A 19,063-nucleotide genomic window follows, 5' to 3' on the forward strand; every position below is an offset into this window, starting at 1 on the left:
AAAATATATCATATATACAGGTTCAAATTTACAAAGTCGGAAGTGGATATAATTTCTGCATTATCTACATGAATGTGAAATACAAACAGTTGGGAACTAGTAATTTAGAGACAACCTGTTGTTAGTAAGCTAAACCACCGGAAAATGCATCTCCGTCGTGAAGTAAACTCTCTGTCAACCAATAACCATCCCATGAACCACCGACCCTCTGCCAAAATAAAGTTACGAACGAAGCAAAGAGTTTATTTCCAAATTTCTAATAGAAAAAACTACTTTCAGTTTATCCTCTATGTTAACGATTACAAGCTCCTATAATTTACATGAAAACTGAAAAATAAATAGTAATAATAATAATAATAACCATTCGAGTATATAACATAATCATATTTTCAGGCCCCTCCAATGTTTGACAATTTAGCATAGAACAACCAGAAAACTATGTTACTCCAACTTAATTACAAGTCGGGTATGTGTTTGACATGAGTATGTCGTTTTTTCCCCCCAATGTTTTCGGAGGGTCATCGGAGGTCACAGGTCGTATGTGGGGAAACATGTAGGATATAGGTGCTGGATACATGTACTTCAAGAAAAAAGTGTAAAGGAACCAGAAAACATTAATATAACCGTATACTATCTCCCATGTTTAAATATATGAAAACACAAACTTCTAGTTGACTCAATGACGATTCCAACTTTTGATAGAACTAAAATTTGCTGGAAATACTGAAAAGGCAAAAAGGTTTTTAGTTGATAATATTTTACTAGCTAAAGACATTAAGACACCAAAAATATAAGCATTACATATGGCACAGATGGTGTTATCAGTTCCTAGGAAGAATTGCATAGCAAAAAGGTTCAATGAACAAACCTGCAATATTGTAAACTCGAATACTTCTTCCTCATTTGGACGACTTCCGAGTATCCAAACCGTTGTTTGAACCGGTTCTGCTCCACCATGAAAACAAAATGACAGGCGATTAGAAAGAAAACAAGGTTACAAACATGGAAAAGGTCAGTAAAGAAGTCAATATGTGAAACCAATACCTCCTTTACAGACAAACTGCTCAAGACCTTCCTCTTCTTGTGGCCAAGCAATATTCGATAGCCCGAATGGTGAAAAATCCGTCTAAACCGCTCGAACTAAATGGAGACGAAAGCAGAAAACGAAAAGCATCAGCATCTATAGAACTAAGAATCATAAACCTTGGGAAAAATTCTAACAAACTGACCTGGCCTAGATCAAAGAAGGGTCCAAAATATGTAGACCTTTCAAAAGGATCAAATCCTGCAAACTGTCACCGGATTTCAATAGCCAAAATTCCAAACAAATTATATTTATAGAACAGTTAACATATAAAAAAAGAAAGAAAGAAGACAATTGAATAATAATAGGAATTACCCTGTACATAACTTCAATGCCGTAATCCTGTCGAGGTTGGTCATTGCATTTCAATGCATCAAGTTGGTGTTTAACAGCTTCTTCCGCACTAAACTATAACAACAACTTAAACTTGGTTACTTGATACCGGTAAAAAGCAAATAACAAAAAAAACATCAATCAGGATGGACCGACGAAGTGCTAGGTGCGATCGCACCACTAGAAATTTTAAATTATCTTATAATTTAAGTAGTAACCAAAGATTTAAGTTGCGATACTGTTGCGTTTTCAGTCGCTTATATCCGAATTGTTAATATAACAAGTGCTATGACAGTCATTACAAATATCACAAATATACAATAACAGTTTGGAACGGCACCATTACTGCATCACTGCTATATAACTATTGCTATTCCAATAACGGCAGCTATTTAAATCCTTAACAGTAATCTAATTTTGCACTCCCTCAAATTTTATGATTTTGCACTCTAAATATTTCGTATATCTTCCTAAATTCAAACGCACAAGATTCTGCATCCGTACTAATAATCAGAACCTTTCTTTTCATAAACAACAATAAAAAAGAACAACAAACTTACATTTAGCCTCGGGCCAAAGGTCTTTTCGTTCTGGATTCAAGCCTGGAAATTGAACCAGAAAAAAGGTCTGAATCATATCGCCATACATATATTTATAGAGAAATCGAAGTTCTTAGAAATCGGACGAAACATCGTACCAATCCGCAGAGAGGAAATCGGGGATGTCAGCAGAAGAGGAGGAAGAAGAAGCTTTGATGAATCCATGGGGTGAAGCTTTTGGGTTTGTTGGAGAAGAGAGACAGAGATTTTGCAGTAGAGAACGAGCAACATAACGACATCGTATCGTGTTTTGGCTTATCCTTCTACCCTTCGGCAAATTTACTTACGATCGTTTCTCTTTTCTCTCAGCTCCTTACGTGCGGGAAATGAAGATGAGGCGGAAGTTTGGTGGATTTAATTTTTTAAATCAAAAGTTAGACCTTAAAAATTAATTAAAAAATTAAAAAATAAAATTAAAAACCACGACTAATCAACTCTTTTAAATTTTAGGGTAATTTGCATAAATGATCCTCCAACTATAGGGTATTATTTTATTAAGTTCATCGATTATTAAAAGTTATACAATTGTCACACGATTATTCGTTATGTTTCAAAGCCATCATTTTCTGTTAAAAAATTGACAGTTATCTTAGTTGGACATTAGCATGATGACTGAGATATGATAGTCTTTTAAGATTTCGAGATCAGATTTTATAATATCATAGTCAATATGTTAACATCAAGCTCAAAATATCGTCAAATTTTTAATGAGAAAGAATGAGTTTGTAACATAATGAATAATCGGGTGACTATTTTATAACTTTTAATAGTCCATGAACTCAACAATGTAACACTCTATAATCGGATGACCATTTTATAACTTTGAATAATAAAATGACTATTTTATAATTTTAATAGTCGAAGGACTTTGTAGATACTCGTTTTCGTCCGAAATATTTCGGTTTCTTTATATTTCATAGCATTTATAAGTATAATATGTAGTTATATAGTATATATAGAATATTGTTAACATATAGTATATATGTAGTTATATAAAATTTGTAACTTTTGATAGTCGAAGAACTATATATAATATATTTTATTGTTAAGATATAGTGATATATATTATATTATATTATATTATATATAGTTTTTTTAAAAAATAGTATATATATATAAATAGTTTTGAAAATAATATATAATATATTATAGTTTTGAAATTAAGTATTAGTATATTATATATTATGGTTTAAAACATATTTAGCATTTGAAAATAAATATTACTATTTATATAATATATTTAATATAAAATGTAATTTAAAATAATAAATATTATTATGTATTATATATATCATTTTTATTTTGATCTAGTATTATTATTTTTAATTCATTTTTATTTTTATTTCAGAGTCAAATTGTCAAATGGTCCAAGAGGAGTTTAATGAGTGTGTTCGCCTGACCTAGCAAGCCACTAAATAAGTAGAAAGCCCAATTACAATTAAAGTCCAAGAGGCCCAACATTAAATATACAAGATGAAGCCCAAAATAAGCATGTGAGCAAGGCCCAACAACTAGGGTTTTAAAGTACCTTCCAGGCGTCGTTCATCAGGGGCCATTGGATCTGAAACAATCAATAGTTTCGATTAAGAAGCAAATTAGGGTTTTATCCTAAGCTAGCCTGCCAAAACAAGGGTCGTTAAATCTGGACCCATCCAACGCCTAGATCATAGAAGAAAGTTAGGGTATTGTTAACTCATTTGCATAATTGATTTGACTGTCAAATTTGACCTCAATATCTAACGGCTCAGATGACGTTTGAATATCCCAAATGTTGGTAATAGGAGATCAATAGTGGAGATTGTGAGCCGATTTGGTATCCAGAAGCATCCAACAACCTTGAGGTTTTTAAATTCTTGATTTAGCTCTTTTATTTTTACCTCATGTTATTTTAATCCTTTTTTACTATATGCTTCTATTCTGTGTTGTTTCAACATTCGACACTTTATTTTATTTTTAAATATTTTCAGTTTAATTCATCATGATTGTTTGCTATTATTTTGCTATTGTCGATATTTGGCATGTTATTTTAACATTATTCATTTTAGTCCCACATATAGTTTAGGATTTATTGTTATTTCTGGTGCCTCTTGTCATAACCATTTTTTTTAACTTAATTGTTTTTTAAAAACAATTAAGTTAAAAAAATTATGAATCCTCTATTTTTTATTTATTTTCATTTTAGTTCCTGTTTGTTGCCCTGTTTGCTATTATGGTCTTAAAGTTGCTGTTTTTATTATTTAATCCTTTATCCATTAAGCTTGTTTAATCATTGTTATTTATTTCCTAATTTCCCTAATTTCATGTATGTATTTTAAGTAATTTGCATTTTATTTCATTTTGGTTATTTTATTGTTTTATTTATTTACTCATTTATTTAGTTATTTTAGTCAGGTTTCAAATCTTATTTATGAGATTTTATTGGTACGTCGTCTAATATATTTCTTCAAATAATAAAATGATGTTAATAATAATAAAAATGTATGATAATATTAAATATTATTATGTACGAATAATTTATGGAGGCGCGCCTTGACTAGTAAGGAGTGTGTCTTCGATAATTGTTTATACAAAGTTGTATGCTTTTATTCGCGAAAATATTATATATATATATATATCATAAAAAGTAAGGCAATGATCTTTTATGTGGGGAATCTATAGAAACAATCCTTAATTGGTGAGGAGTGTGTTTCCGATTATTGTTTGTATAAAAGAATATCACTTTTTTAAATTTTACTAAAAGGATCATAATTTAAATACCTTTCAAATTTACAAGTTTCGATGTAAAGATGATGTTTAATCGTGTAGGTATTGATTTTGGGCGCTGTGGAGCTGCTCACCATTTCCCATGCGTAACAGACTCCCGAACCATTTTCAAAATGGTTCTCTAATTAAACACATATAAGTTTTATCTTTTAATTTAATTTTCTTAAAAAATTATTTTAAAAGATAATTTAAGGTATTCGACCTACATAACCCGAAGGTCGATGGCGACTCCAAATTTATTTTCTAAAACCTTAGTTTTTAAAATTTAAGTTGGTTCGATCCCCATTCTAGCTCTCCAAAAAGCTTAAGGCTCATTCCGACAGACTTAATAAAGCAGTACTCTATAGTCGAGAGACCATTTGTGTACTTTACTCTAAATCTTAAAGATTTATTTTTAAGGCTTAATTCCCAAATAAGTGTCCAAACTATACCTTATGTGTTGAATAAATGCCTACATTATTTTTTGACCCACCCAGGTGCCTAACGTTATAAACGTTACCCCTTTAGGTGCTCGGGCCATTAACAACATTAATTTTCTCGTTAAGTGACAAGTGTGTCAACCTAATAATTTTATAAAAAAATCATATAAAATTTCGAAAAAATAAAATTATATATTTTTAAAAAAGAAAACACATAAATTTTGAAATAACCCCTAAGCTTTGAAAACCTTCATTTCAACGCCTATACCCACTCCGATTGTCCCCTTTGCCATCGAAGAAGCTCCACCAACCTCCCCATCCCCCAGCGACCAAAACCCCTATGAAATAATGATCGATTGACAATTGATCGATGATAAATCGATGTTTTAAATCCCGTGAACCCTAGGATAAAAATCACAATCCCACACGATGCTGAAGGTGAATCGGTGAAAACTACAACTGCATGTAACTAGGAAGGTGACAAGGACTACGTCGGCGATAGTGGTCGTGGCCGGAGAGGGCGTCGGTGGCGGATTAAGGTTAAGATTTGAGGTTTTGGGTTTTTTTATAATATAAGAAAAAGATGGTTTTTTATAAATATAATAATATTTAAAAAAATAAATTCCAAAATTACTAGATTGTGACACGTGTCACTTAAGGAAAAAACTAACAGTGTTGACGGGACACCTAAAGTGATAACATTTGTAACATTAGACACCCTGATGGGCAAAAAAATGTAGGCACTTATTCGACAAATGTATAAATGGCTGTCCCTTTTCCCATATGTATGGGGTAAGGGAGATGTAGGATAGTAGGTTACCCCCGACACCAGGTTGTGAGCAACTTCCGTAAGAGACCTCTGAATTATAAAATGCCCTCCGTGGGACTCGATCCCACGACCTCAAGGTTAAGAACCTTGTGCTCTGCCAACTGAGCTGGATGGTCATTAAGTGGTTAAATGTATAGTTTGGGCAATGAACCTTTTTTTAACCCATCAAGTGATTAAGTGGTTAAAGAGAATATTATTCTTCTTAAATATTTTAGGTTTAAGTAACAAAGTTTGTCAGGTGTGTGCATTCATTGTCAATTAATTGAGAGAAATTCGAACTACTTTGTAATCACCACATACTAATGAAAAATTATTTTTATTTAATTTTTAATTTTTAATTTTTTCTTAAATAATATATGATCACGGAAAGTAAATTGTCGTTAGATTTTTAATGAATTACTGACATGACAAATTAATAAAAAAGTTTAAATAATTTTAACTCACAAGCTTTATATTAAAAAAAATTAATTATGGGTCTTTAGGTAAAAAACATTTTGATAAATTTTTAATTACCCTATTTTGCTTTTCTTCAACCAGCCAAAACCATAGCACTTGGACCAACTTTCCGAAGACAGAGTAATGGGTGTTTGTGGGAATCATCATTTTCAAGTGATGTATTTAGTGATCTCTCTGGCGAGGGTGAGCCGACCTCGATTTTAGCCATAGATGGATCGAGGGGATGATAGAGGCTCTCCTCTTAAAAATTTAAAATTTTTATATATTTTAATTTTTATATATATATTTTTATTAAAAATCTATTTTTAATCTTTAAATTTAAGTTCATTTCATAACATAAAATATTATATCCGTCAATCTTTAAGGAAAGGAGGTGAACCACGTTACCTGCTGCAAGCTGTTGTTGGTCGAAGAAAATTGTTGAAGAAAAGCAAAAGAGGAGTAATTAAAATTTTATCCCTATAAAGTGTTTTTATTTACAGAAAGATCTATAATTAGTTCTTTATCTAAAGTTGAGTTAAAATAAAACGAATTTTTTTATTAACGTATTATGTCAATATTTCATTAAACGTCTAACGATAATTAATTATATGTTATTATATTTTAACTAAATATCATTTTATTTAAAATTAATGAAGAAAAATGGACAAAACATATATTAAAAAATATAAATCAAAATAATCAATTATGTTGTTCACCGAAAACTATAACATCATGATTTTTTATAATTTTTTAATTTAACAGAATTATTATACTATTTTATTATTTTCACCTTTTTATTTTATTTTATGAGTTTTCCCTTCAAATTGTTATATAATTTGGTATATAAACCGTAAAAATACAATGTCTACTAAAAGAGGGTATTATATGCAATTATCCGATATAAGTGATCACCGCTCTGCTTCCGCTTCACTGGAACGGTCTCATTCGTTCGATGTGGCGTCCTGCTCCTCCTCCTCTCCGTCTCAAATTCCTTGCGCCCGCCGCCGCAGCCGACACCGCTGTCATGTCCTCTTACCAACGTCCCGTACTTCTTCTCAAAACACACTACTCTCTATACTAATATTATATTTCAAACTATATATGCACTAACATTCAATTTATTCTAAATGTAACAGCATCGAGGCGGTCGAAATCGATGGGGCAGAAGCTTCTCCGGCCAACCCAACCGCGGCGGAAGAGGCAATATAGTCACAGGAGACTCGCACTTGGACTCTGTTCGAGAAACGAACCTAGGCTTCAGTCGAGGAAATTTCTCCAATCAGTACTCCTTTCAGCCTCAGCAGTTCGGTTATAACCCTAGGTCTCCATATCCTTACAACAACCAAAACCAGCAATTTTCGCCAGCCGCCGCCTAATCCTCATCCGTACAGCCGTTATAAACCGCCCCGCCAACCGTTTGATCAAAATCAGGCGGCTAAGCCCTTCCGTCCCCGCTATTCCAAGCCCTGGGACTTCCGGGAATGGGAATACGCTAAAGCTCTACCGCCTCGGCGTGCTGGTATTTTAATCTCAGTCTCTTGAATATCTGTACTTTCATTGCTTTTGTTACTTGGAAAAATGAACCTTTTTAAATGAAATTTCGTTTTGCAGATAGATTTATTGTTCTTTCATATAATATATTGGCGGATTACCTTGCTAGTACCCATCGGAATCTTTACTTCCACATACCTTTCCATATGATGAGTTGGGAATGGAGGATGAGGAATTTAATGTTTGAGCTCGGTTTATGGTCAGCAGATATTTTGTGCTTTCAGGTTATCCTTTACCATATGTTTCAGAACTGTAATGAAGTTTAACGGAATATGGAGCCCATAATTTGATTATATTTCCATTGCTAGAAGCTTGCTCTACCCATAATCATTGAATACGGTTGTAAGTTCAATTAGTAGAATCTCACTTGAAGGTTTTTGTTTTCTTACATCTGCTGACTCTTTGCATAACGCCACCAGCATTTATAAAATTCAGAACTTCTGAAAATAGATGAGCAGTAAATAAGTGTTGACATTAGTGACTATTATGGAATGCAGCAATATGGTAGGATTTTATAGGGTTTTATTCTCGCTAACTTGGCCAGGAATGCCTTTATTATTAGCTGGAAATGTATATTTAACTTTAAGTGGAACTGTTTATTCAAGTTTTGGTGGGTAGGTAACTAGGAATATTCTCTCTCTCTCTCTCTCTCTCTCTCTCTCTCTCTCTTTATTATTATAAGAAGTAAGAACTGAGTGTTTCATCCTTTAATATGAAATGTTATGTTTCCTTTTACCATGTTTTCAGGAGGTTGATAGATTTCATGACTTGGAGCAGCAGTTGAAGTCAATGGGATATAGTGGCATTTGGAAGGTTTGTTATCAAATGATTTTAAGAGCAAAACTTCTAGCCTAACTGTGACTTCTGTTTTACATTTCTATCCGAAACGGAAATGGCATGCTTTTACTTGATGTACATGTAAAAAACTTTGCCTTGGAGAGCTGAATTCTGACTTTACTTATTGGGCCATTTCACAGATGCGAACTGGCAAAGCAATTGATGGTTGTGCAATCTTTTGGCGACTGTCAAGGTTATTATATCATCACTTTTTTAGTATATAACAGTCAGCAGTGAGTTCTAATGTACTTACTGGTGCTTTGAGTATTTATTTTGTTTGCTGCATGAAGCATATCATAGATTTTAAGCAGGAGGTCAGCTGTCCGTTTTCTTGTTGCAGCACTTATGCATTTTTTCATTTTTAAGACCCATGCTGCAACATACTTTTCAATGTGCCTTTTAGTGGCTTTCTTTCCACTTCAGAGCACTGCCGTTAGTACCCCTCTATAATAGTTCATAGATTAATGTTGAGAGAAGACAAATCAAAAATCCCTTAATGATAGGTTATTTGAATGCTTTACCTTTTCGATTTATTTACCTACTCAAGATTCCTTTCATTTGTGTGGCCTCAGGGAGGATATCAGTGTACTTTCAAATCTTTTTAGTTGCATGGATGCTTCCTTGTTGTGCGTGTAGCAAGTTACTAGTCAAGGGTATAATTGCTTGATTGGTGGTGTAAGATGCCTGAATTTTCGGTGGTTTTTATTCATCTAAGATTTTGGATTCATCTTTTTTTTCTTTTGTTATTTTTTTGTTCCTTTCTAACTTTTGTTTTTAGTATGTAAGAATTCCTTGTTGATGCTGTTAGATTAGACCCCTTATTAAAAAAAATTTGGTACTGTAGTATTACTGATTCCTCTGATGATTCTTATTTAGGTTCAAGTTGCTTCATGAAGAATATATAGAGTACAACCAGCATGAACTTCGGGATAATGTTGCCCAGATATGTATTCTTGAGGTCTGCTACAACTTCCTAGTCCAGTCTTGAATGTAACTGTCAATTTTGATGTGGTTTCTTGGTTAGATCTGATCCTTTATTTTCCTTGGCATGGTTATATGGCTTTGGCTGGTATTTGTTTACTTCTTCCTCAACAGTTGTTGAGCCAAAGTTCCTCCGAGAATACAGCAGATCTAAAAAGGTACTAAGGGAAGTTTACGGTTTAAAATTTTTTAGTACTTTTCTCAAAATGTAATAAAACTAACCTGTAATTGTTTCTTATGTAACTTGAGATGAAATTTTCTTCTAAAGGTAATCTTGAATCATGTTTATATTCAGAGATATTATATACTAAGCCCTTAAAGGAAACCTGTTGGTGAAGAATTTGAAACTCCAATGTGGAAGTTTCAGGTTCAAATCATTGGGAAGAGAAGGGTGGAATCTATGAGATGGGAAAAGACTACCTTCTATCATGTAGCATTAGGTCATATGTACCCCCGAAAATTGATATTTCCTATTAGAAGTGAGAAATCAGAGTAATTCTCTGTATTTTCTTATTTTCAATAGGACATATTACAACTTTATATTCAAATTATCTCTCTAAAGTAGGAAACTCTAAGTAAGGAAAGATATTAATCCTAGAAGATATGATCCCTTAAAATAAGGGATTGTAGAAAACTATTTACAGAATCTTAACTAAAGGAATGGTAACAAATCATATATCTCTATAATTCCTACACAAGCTAGAGAATATACATTGTATAATCCTAGCTTGGATATGAATTTATTGAAAACAGGCTTTGGCAAAGCCTTAGTAAGAATGTCTGCAATTTGTTCTTCTGAAGGAATGTATGAAAGTGTGGTTGTCTTTTTGTTAACTTGATCAGCAATAAAATGCCTATCAATCTCAACATGCTTTGTCCGATCATGTTGAACTGGGTTCTTGGCAATCTGAATAGCAGATTGATTATCACACAAAACTTCAAAGTGATCCTCTTGATTAGTGCCAAGTTCTTTCAGTAGTTTAAGTAGCCAAATTCTTTCGCATATTCCCAATGCTAGTGCTTTGAATTCAACTTCAGCACTACTTGAAACGACATATTGTTTCTTACATCTCCAAGTTGTAAGGTTACCCCAAACAAAGGTGCAATAGCCACTAGTGGATCTCCTTTCACTAAGGTCTCCGACCCAACTAGAGTTTGTAAAAATTTTAACAGTTCTGTCTTGTGTCTTCTTAAACATTAAGCCGTGTCCTGTAGTTTTCTTCAAGTACTTGAGAATTCTATTTGCTGTTGCCATATGCTCTTCAGTAGGATTAGTCATGTTGACTTATCACATTTACGGGAAAGGCTATATCTAGCCTTGTCAAGGATAAATAAATTAGTTTCCCAACTAATCTTTGAAATTTCTCTGTTTACTAAGGACCCATATGTTTGCGTAAAGCCTATGACCACTAGTCTAGCTTTGTATCATTGAATACTACCATTAGAGTTGTACTTTACAACAAAGATCCATTTACAGCTAACAACCTTTTTTCCTTGAGGAAGGTCTGTAACAGTCCAAGTAGCATTTTTCTCTATTGCACAAATTTCCTCTTCAACAACCCTTCTCTATTTTGAATCCTTTAGAGCTTCAGCTATGCTTGTGGGAACCTGTTCTTTATCCAAGGTTGCTGTAAATGCTTGAAAAGACGGCATCGATGAATTATAACCATCAAATTTTTCAATAGGATGCTTGGTGCACTGTCTAACCCCTTTTCTAATAGCAATAGGGAAGTCATCTTGAGTAGGGGAAGTGGACTTACTGATTTCTTCTTCTATTTCGGCAGCTGGACCCAAATCCAATTCGGCAAGCATCAGATTGCAAACCAGCCTCAGGAATATGTTTTATTTTCCTTGTATAGACACGAAGTTGTTTGATTGGTGATGTTTGTGGAAGATTTTGAATGGGAATAAGTGTATTTTCAGGAAGGGTGTTTAAAGTAGGTGTGAGTGAAGTAGTGATAGGTACTACAGATGAATCAATGGGAGTAGTTACAGGTGACAAATCTGTAGGTAAAGACAAAATTGGTGGCAATTCTGAAGGTTGAGAATGAAGAGTGAAATAGGGATCCTGCTCATAAAATGTTATATCATAGTGATAAAAAATCGTTTAGAAGGAGGATGATAACATTTATAATCCTTCTTAAGTGAAGAATATCCAACCAGTACACACTTTAACGATTTAGGATCTAACTTGAACTTATTAGGAGTAATGTTTTGGATAAAAACAGTACAACCAAATATTTTAAGTAGCAGAATGGAAAAAATAGGTTTAAAATGGGGAAAATATTGCAAATATAAATTAAGGTGTTTGAAATTGTAAAATCTTACTAGGCATTCAATTGATTAAATATGTGACAATTAATATGGCTTCCCGCCACAAATATTTTGGAATATTAGTGGTAAATAGAAGAGAACAGGTAACTTTAAGGAGGTGTCTATTTTTTCTTTCGGCAATGTCGTTTTGCTGTGGGGTTCCAACACAAGAACTAAGTTGAACTATGCCTTTTTCCCTGAAAAAAGCACCCAAAGACTTAGCAAAAAATTCACTGCCATTATCAGATTTAAAGAGCTGAATTTTAGACCCAAATTGAGTGAGAACTATGTTATAAAATTTGGCAAGAACACCAGCAGTTTCAAATTTATCTTTTAGCAAATAAGTCCAAGTTATCCTACTGTGATCATCAATGAAAGTGATAAATCACTTACAATTATCAGCATTCTTCACCCGAGAAGGAACCCAAATATCACTGTGGATCAAAGCAAAAGGGTGAGAAGGCTTGTATGTAGAAGGAGAATAAGATGATTTAGTATGTTTGGCAAGAGAGCAAACTTTGCAAGAAAAAGAATTTGGCCTTTTATGAATGAATAGAGTAGAAAAAACTTTTGCAAGATAGTGGAAACTAGGATGGCCTAAACGATAGTGCCATAACATAACATTATCAACTTTTTCTAAAGCGATGAAAGATTTCGAGATTTCGGTTTTAGTAGAGGCAGGAAGAATATAGAGACCATTCTGCAAGTTGACCTTACCAATCATCTTCTTCGAGTTTAGTGCCTGCAAAGTACAATTAATATCAGTAAAAATTGCAGAGCAGTGCAAGTCGGTGGAAAGTTTACTAACTGAAACGAGATTGCAAGCCAGTTTTGGTACGAAGAGGACATTTTTAAGTATAATCTGTTCATTGAGAATAACAGTGTCATGTCCTTCTATTTTGCACAAGGAACCATCAGCCGTTTTGACAACTTTACCAAAGTTTGTCCGCTCAATCTTCTTGGCTTTGGAAGGGAGTTTTTAATAATTTCTGGTCAAATGACATGTTTAGCATAGGGTTTCGTAACCTTTTGGTGTTGCAAGTAGGGAAAGGGAATTCTATTCGATTTTGGCAGGATGTTTGGATCGAAAACCTTCCTCTGCGTTGAGATTTCCTAGGCTTTTTGCTTTATCGATTAACAAAGATGGGGTTATAGCAAAATTTGGGTCGCTTAGTTATGGAAGATGAGTGTGGGATATTCAGATGAGAAGGAATTTGTTGGACTGGGAGGTGGATATTTGGGTTGAATTGCTTTCGATATTGGACAAAGTGAGTGTGGGAGTAGGTGAAGATGACTGTTGTGTGTGGAGAGGGAATGGTGAAGGAGTCTACTCGGTAAAATCGAGCATTAAAGCAATGTCAAGCTCATTGGTTCCGAATTCGCTTTGTCGGAGTTTGTGTGGGCTGGTTTGGCTCCTCCTAAAGTTGAAATTTCCTATGGTAGATTTTCACCACAAGATGGCAGTTAAGTCCGCCTTGATTAGGAGGGGTGTTAAAGGAATCGATGATCTCCTTTGCCCATTTTGTGGTTCGGATGTTGAATAGGTTAGTCATATGTTTTTATCTTGTAGATTTGTTTGGGGAGTGTGGATGAGATTCCTAAGGATGTGGAACGATTGTTCAGCTTTGCCAAATTGTCCTAATGAGTTCATTTTCGTGTGGGCCGAATTAGTTCTGAATTCTGAGATTTGGAAATTTATTCCAGGAGCAGTTATGTGGTCTGTCTGGTTATGTAGGAATAAAACGGTTTTTGAAAATGAAGGTTGGATCTAACCTATCTGTGTTTTGTGGTTAGATATGGATGGCTGCTTGGTTTTTGGCGAAGAAGTCTGGTTTTCCAGTTGCTCTTGATCTTCTGGTAGGTGACCTTACACTGGCAGATGTGCACAAGGGCAAGTTGAAAAAAATTTCAGCATTCACAGGTTGGTGTCCTCCCCCTTTAGGCTGGTTTAAAGTTAATGTGGATGGGGCAGTGGGCTGTGATTGGAGGTGCAGCGGTATCGGTGGGTTGCTGAGGGATTCGGAAGGCAAGAAGTTGGAATATTTCTCGGTTGCGTCAGGATTTGGTCCGCCGGTTCTAGAAGAACTAAAGGCTATTCAAGAAGGGTTGAAATTGTTTTTAGCCTCGAAGTGGAAAGATAAGGGGCGTCTTATCTTGGAGTTTGATTCTCTGGTTGCTGTGAATTGGATTAAATTCCCAGAGTTATGCCTTACTGTGTTTAGCAATCTGGTTAAAGAATTAGCGAAGTGTGTGCTGGATTCAAGTGTGTTGCTTAGGTTTGCGAAGAGAAGCAGTAATTGGGAAGCTGATGCTTTAGCTAAGGAGGGAATTGGGTAAAGGTTGTTGTGGTTGTATTCTGTTTGTAGGAGTTTGTTTAAAGTATTAGTTATCATTCTTACTTAAGGTGTAGGTTTCTATGAAAGGTTGTAATCTAGGGGGTTTTTCTTAGGATGTACTCTATGTTTATATTAATAAAATTTGGGGACTCTTTTCCTTCTTCCAATGTCCGTTAAGATACCCTGTAGCTTAACGGTTATGAAGGGGTTTTTTAATGAGGCTTCTTCTTATCAAATATTTTTTACCAAAGTTTGGAAAAAAATTGAAAAACAAATCCTTTTTACCAGTCATATGATTCGTAGCACCAGAATCAAGGATCCAATTAGGGGTCAACTGGGAGGAGAAAAAAACTGTAGCATAAGGTTACCTTCTGGTTCTTTCATGACCAGATTACCTTCTGATTGAGCAGCAGAACCAGAAAGATTTTCTGAAATTGAAGTGATCTCCGGAGTAGGAGAAGAAGTTGTGGACATCGTCTAGGTTGGAAAGAAACCATAATCTAATCTGATACCGTGTAGAAATCAGAGTAATTCTCTTTATTTTCTTATTTTCAATAGGGCAGATTACAACTTTATATACACATTATCTCTCTAAAATAGCAAACTCTAAGTAACGAAAGATACTAATCCTAGAAGATATGATCCCTTAAAATAAGAGATTGTAGAAAACTATTTATAGAATCCATTAACTAAAGGAATGGTAACAAATCATATATCTCTATAATTCCTACAAAAAGAGTTAAAAACCCAGATTTTGCCTGCCATTTTTCATATAGTTCTTGTGTTTTGTTGATCTGATGCATAATGTTAAATATCATAATTTGAGCCCTTTTCTTGCGCTTTGTATGCAATACTTTTAAATTAAAACATTGAATTTTTGTCTCATTTCGATTCTTCAAAGATATAAGCTTTCATGTGCAGCTCAGCAAATTCAAATAAAGTTGTCGTCTGTAACATTCACGTCCTATATAATCCAGGAAGAGGAGAAATTAAGCTTGGTCAGGTATTCAATTTTCTGGAGTTGGTTATTTGGTTGTTCTTTATATCCAGAATACCTTTTTATTGTTACCTCCTTTCTGGAGGCCATGGTTCCTGATTACACCGCCTTCACTACAAGAAATAGTCTTTCTGATCATTTGCAAGATTTTCAAGATTAATCCCAGTGCATTTTGTATAATCTGAGGTTAATCTGCCATGTCAAATTCTTTTTGTCACTTCATATATGACATGAATAGGTTTGCCTTTTGTGATGTTGCTTTTTGTTGTAAATGTGATGTATAAGCCCAAAATCTAATGGAAAAAGAACCGATTTTGGATAGCATAGAGCTCAAAATTAGAGTAACTTCTGCTTGGACAAATCTACACATGGCAAACAAGTAGCCTTATCATTTTTTTCCTTGCTGCCACTTTCCCCTGATCTGCATGCTTTTTTGAATCCTTATTTTCCCTAAAGCCCTTGTCAAACTTGTATTTGACACTTCAAAGTAGACATGGACATGGGTACAAGGCTCCAAAAAAAGTTCAGGAAACGTTAAAAAAACTCACCTTAACATTTCTACCCAACAGCAATAGTCTATAGTGTTAATGAATAATAATCATTTAAGTGTTTTACCCCTGTTCTTCTCAAACAGGTTAGAAGGCTCCTAGAAAGAGCTCATGCTGTTTCAAAGAGTTGGGATGGTGCTCCAGTTGTTCTTTGTGGGGATTTTAATTGTACTCCCAAGGTTATCTTGTCTTTTACACCTTAAGCTTTAGTTAAGCATTATCCACATGGTTCATTTCTGTTTATATTTATATCATAAAATTTTCTACTTCGATAACTTATGGGGATCACACTTTACATGTAACAGAGTCCATTGTACAACTTTATCTCAGAGCAGAAGGTAAATGCATTTATATGTTCTCTCTTTCTGTATATGATGGATGATCAAATAAGATTGTAATTATAATATTTGGGGCAGTTGGATTTGTCGGCGGTGGATAGAGACAAGGTGTCGGGACAAGCTTCAGCAGAAATTCCTCTGCAGACATATAATCCTAATTCAGGGTGGGTAAAAATTAATAACTTTGGGTACATTGCTGATTGTTAAAAATAAAAAGCTTGCAAAATATTACAGGGCTCAGTCTGGTGATTTTCCTGCACGAGTTCCTCCAGTGGCAGATTTCAAGGGAATTGGTATGGATAAAATGATTCCCAATCAGATACGAAGAAACAAAATACTCTAGACAGAAATAATATGAAAGATGCTTCTGTAAATTTGTCTCTGTCCAGTGAGACGATGCAGGATTTGTCAGATATGTCCTTCAATAATTCACAAAGGGGAGACAATAACAGTGTAGAATATGAAGTGACAGCAGAAATTCAGCATAATGCAGTTGGTGTTGCAAAAGGTGAAACGGGATCAGCATTCTCGGTTCTAGTTGATCATTCTAAAAAAAGTTCAAGCTGCTGTCACACTGAAGGAAAATTTCCTGTAAATCAGATGGACGATGATGTGCAAAGATTTTCTTCGGGCAATTCTTCTTGTCCTGAAAATGTGCTCTCCAACATGACTGAGATGGAGCCTATAGGAAAAGATGTCAACATCCATTCTAATAAAGGAACAAGATTGGATGACATTGTAAGGGATGATTATTCCAGCAGGTTCACAACTGATCCTGAGTCATCAGAGTCAGTTGCTAATGATCACAGACCTTCGGTTCCTTCTCAAATTGACTTCTCAGGTCTGTCTGATGGCATTGTTATAGAGTTAGAAGAGAAAATGGATAATTTGTCTCTTGAAGAGCTTAACAAATCTATGGTAGAAAGTGAAAATATTGCTGAAGACAATTATGCCTTTATTGATGCGTTATATGGTAATCAAGATGTCTATCCAACAAACTCGGGTCAGTCAGTAAGTTCAGATTTGGATCATTCATCCAAGGAATTTTTCAGTTCCCAGGACTCGCAGTTTTTGCTACCAAGTGAGGAAGTTTTGGATGATTTATCACCTTCCTTGGATTCCGGATTTGCTCAGATTGAGCAGACTACTTATGATCCATCTGCATGGGGCCCAAAGGAAATAGCTACTGCAGCTGGCCATGAGGACTGCAAATTCCTGGAGCACCCTCTTCAGCTTAAAAGTACATATACAGAAGTCAAGGTGGATCATTGTGGAGCTTTATTTATTTATTTATTTTGTCTTTTGAGTGATAAGATATCTTATAGCATAATGACCAATGAACTAAAGTTAAGTTTGGAACTCTTTTCCCTATTTTGCAGGATTCTCCGGGTACAAGAGATTCTTACGGAGAACCCCTTGTGACTAGTTACAACAGGCGCTTCTTGGGCACAGTTGATTACATATGGTGAGTTCTTCTAATCTCATAGTGGTTATATTATTGAAATATTTGAGAGCCATCAGATTTTAACAAAGTTACAGCATTCTGATTGTTCTCCCTGTAAAACTGTGGACACATTCGAGTTGGATCTAGTGTCTTAACGAGTATACACCCTTTTTGTTTGGGTATATTCAAAGGAATCCAATGTGGAACGGAATTTCCAACCTTGAATCATACCACTTCTTGATGGCTAACCACCACCATGGTCCACCTTCCTACCTTACTTTTCTTCTCTGAGGGGATAGTATATATATGTTATCCAAGTGGAACAAATATTTACGTCATACCCCATTAATATGTGTTCATTTGTTATCGAGGCTTTTGGTGCGGCCCCTTAATACCGCTGATTTGCAGCAGATTAGAATTAATAATTTTATTACATTGATCTCCAATCCAGGCGTTCTGAAGGTCTTCAGACTGTCAGGGTGCTTGCTCCATTTCCTAAACAAGCTATGCAATGGACCCCGGGATTTCCAACGAAGGTTTGTCGATGGAACATGGTTCATACGAAAGCTCTATTTTTCCCTTTAGTCTGGTGTGTTGCAATTTCAATTCCTTTTTTCTGTCATTCTTTTTTCCAGAAATGGGGTAGTGATCATATTGCCTTGGCGTCGGAATTGGCATTCACGAAAAAACCAGAACAATCAAGACCCCAAAAAGCTGAGTAGGAAGTATTTTTATAGTTGCAGTTTGTGATGGCTAATGTTGCATCATGTTAATCTTGTGTTCTTGTTGTTATATTTGGAATTATAATGGGATGTTTTAATTTGATTAACATAATAATTTTAAATAAGACAATGTAATACCATATCCACCTGGTTGTGTTGTTGGCAGAATAGTTGGATTAATTTCCGCAGATTTACTTTAAGGGTTGTCTTCATTTCTTTGTCACAACATGCATGTTCCTGCTATCTACTGTTTGCTGTTGCAGTTGAGGCTTCAATTGAAGCATCATCATGGAAATGGGCCTGACAATGTATTTAGGATGGCCATGGGATCCGAACCCGACAGGTTTCGACCCGACCTGATTGGGTCGGATTTTTTTTTTAAATTGGGTTCGGGCTGGGTTGTGTTTTTTTTAATGTGACGTTCGGGTCGAGTTCGGGTTTAGGGTGAAAAAACCAGATCCGAAAAATATATAATTTTACCTTATATAGTTAGGAATAATTACAATAATACCTCTTTATATATTATTTTTT

The 19,063-nt window shown here is 34.6% G+C and overlaps 1 protein-coding gene and 1 pseudogene across 1 annotated transcript; one reads left to right on the top strand and one right to left on the bottom strand.

The window, feature by feature from the left end:
* Positions 1 to 11: 11 nt before the first annotated feature.
* On the bottom strand, positions 12 to 3,572 carry LOC120212011 (annotated as a pseudogene).
* A 3,799-nt stretch (positions 3,573 to 7,371) lies between these two features.
* Positions 7,372 to 18,636, top strand: LOC120212029 (carbon catabolite repressor protein 4 homolog 6-like). Its single transcript, XM_039210464.1, is given in 17 exon segments — positions 7,372 to 7,510; positions 7,602 to 7,820; positions 7,822 to 7,984; positions 8,077 to 8,240; positions 8,764 to 8,829; positions 8,994 to 9,046; positions 9,730 to 9,811; positions 9,949 to 9,992; positions 15,405 to 15,486; positions 16,115 to 16,207; positions 16,334 to 16,366; positions 16,445 to 16,530; positions 16,601 to 16,665; positions 16,668 to 17,626; positions 17,746 to 17,831; positions 18,262 to 18,346; positions 18,446 to 18,636. Coding segments are annotated over 17 exon segments (2,460 nt in total). The 5' UTR covers positions 7,372 to 7,417; the 3' UTR covers positions 18,533 to 18,636.
* Positions 18,637 to 19,063: the final 427 nt, after the last annotated feature.

The sequence above is a fragment of the Hibiscus syriacus genome, unplaced genomic scaffold, assembly GCF_006381635.1.
Source record: "Hibiscus syriacus cultivar Baekdansim isolate YM2019G1 unplaced genomic scaffold, ASM638163v2 tig00109991_pilon, whole genome shotgun sequence".
In the NCBI taxonomy this organism is placed as follows: Eukaryota; Viridiplantae; Streptophyta; class Magnoliopsida; order Malvales; family Malvaceae; genus Hibiscus; species Hibiscus syriacus.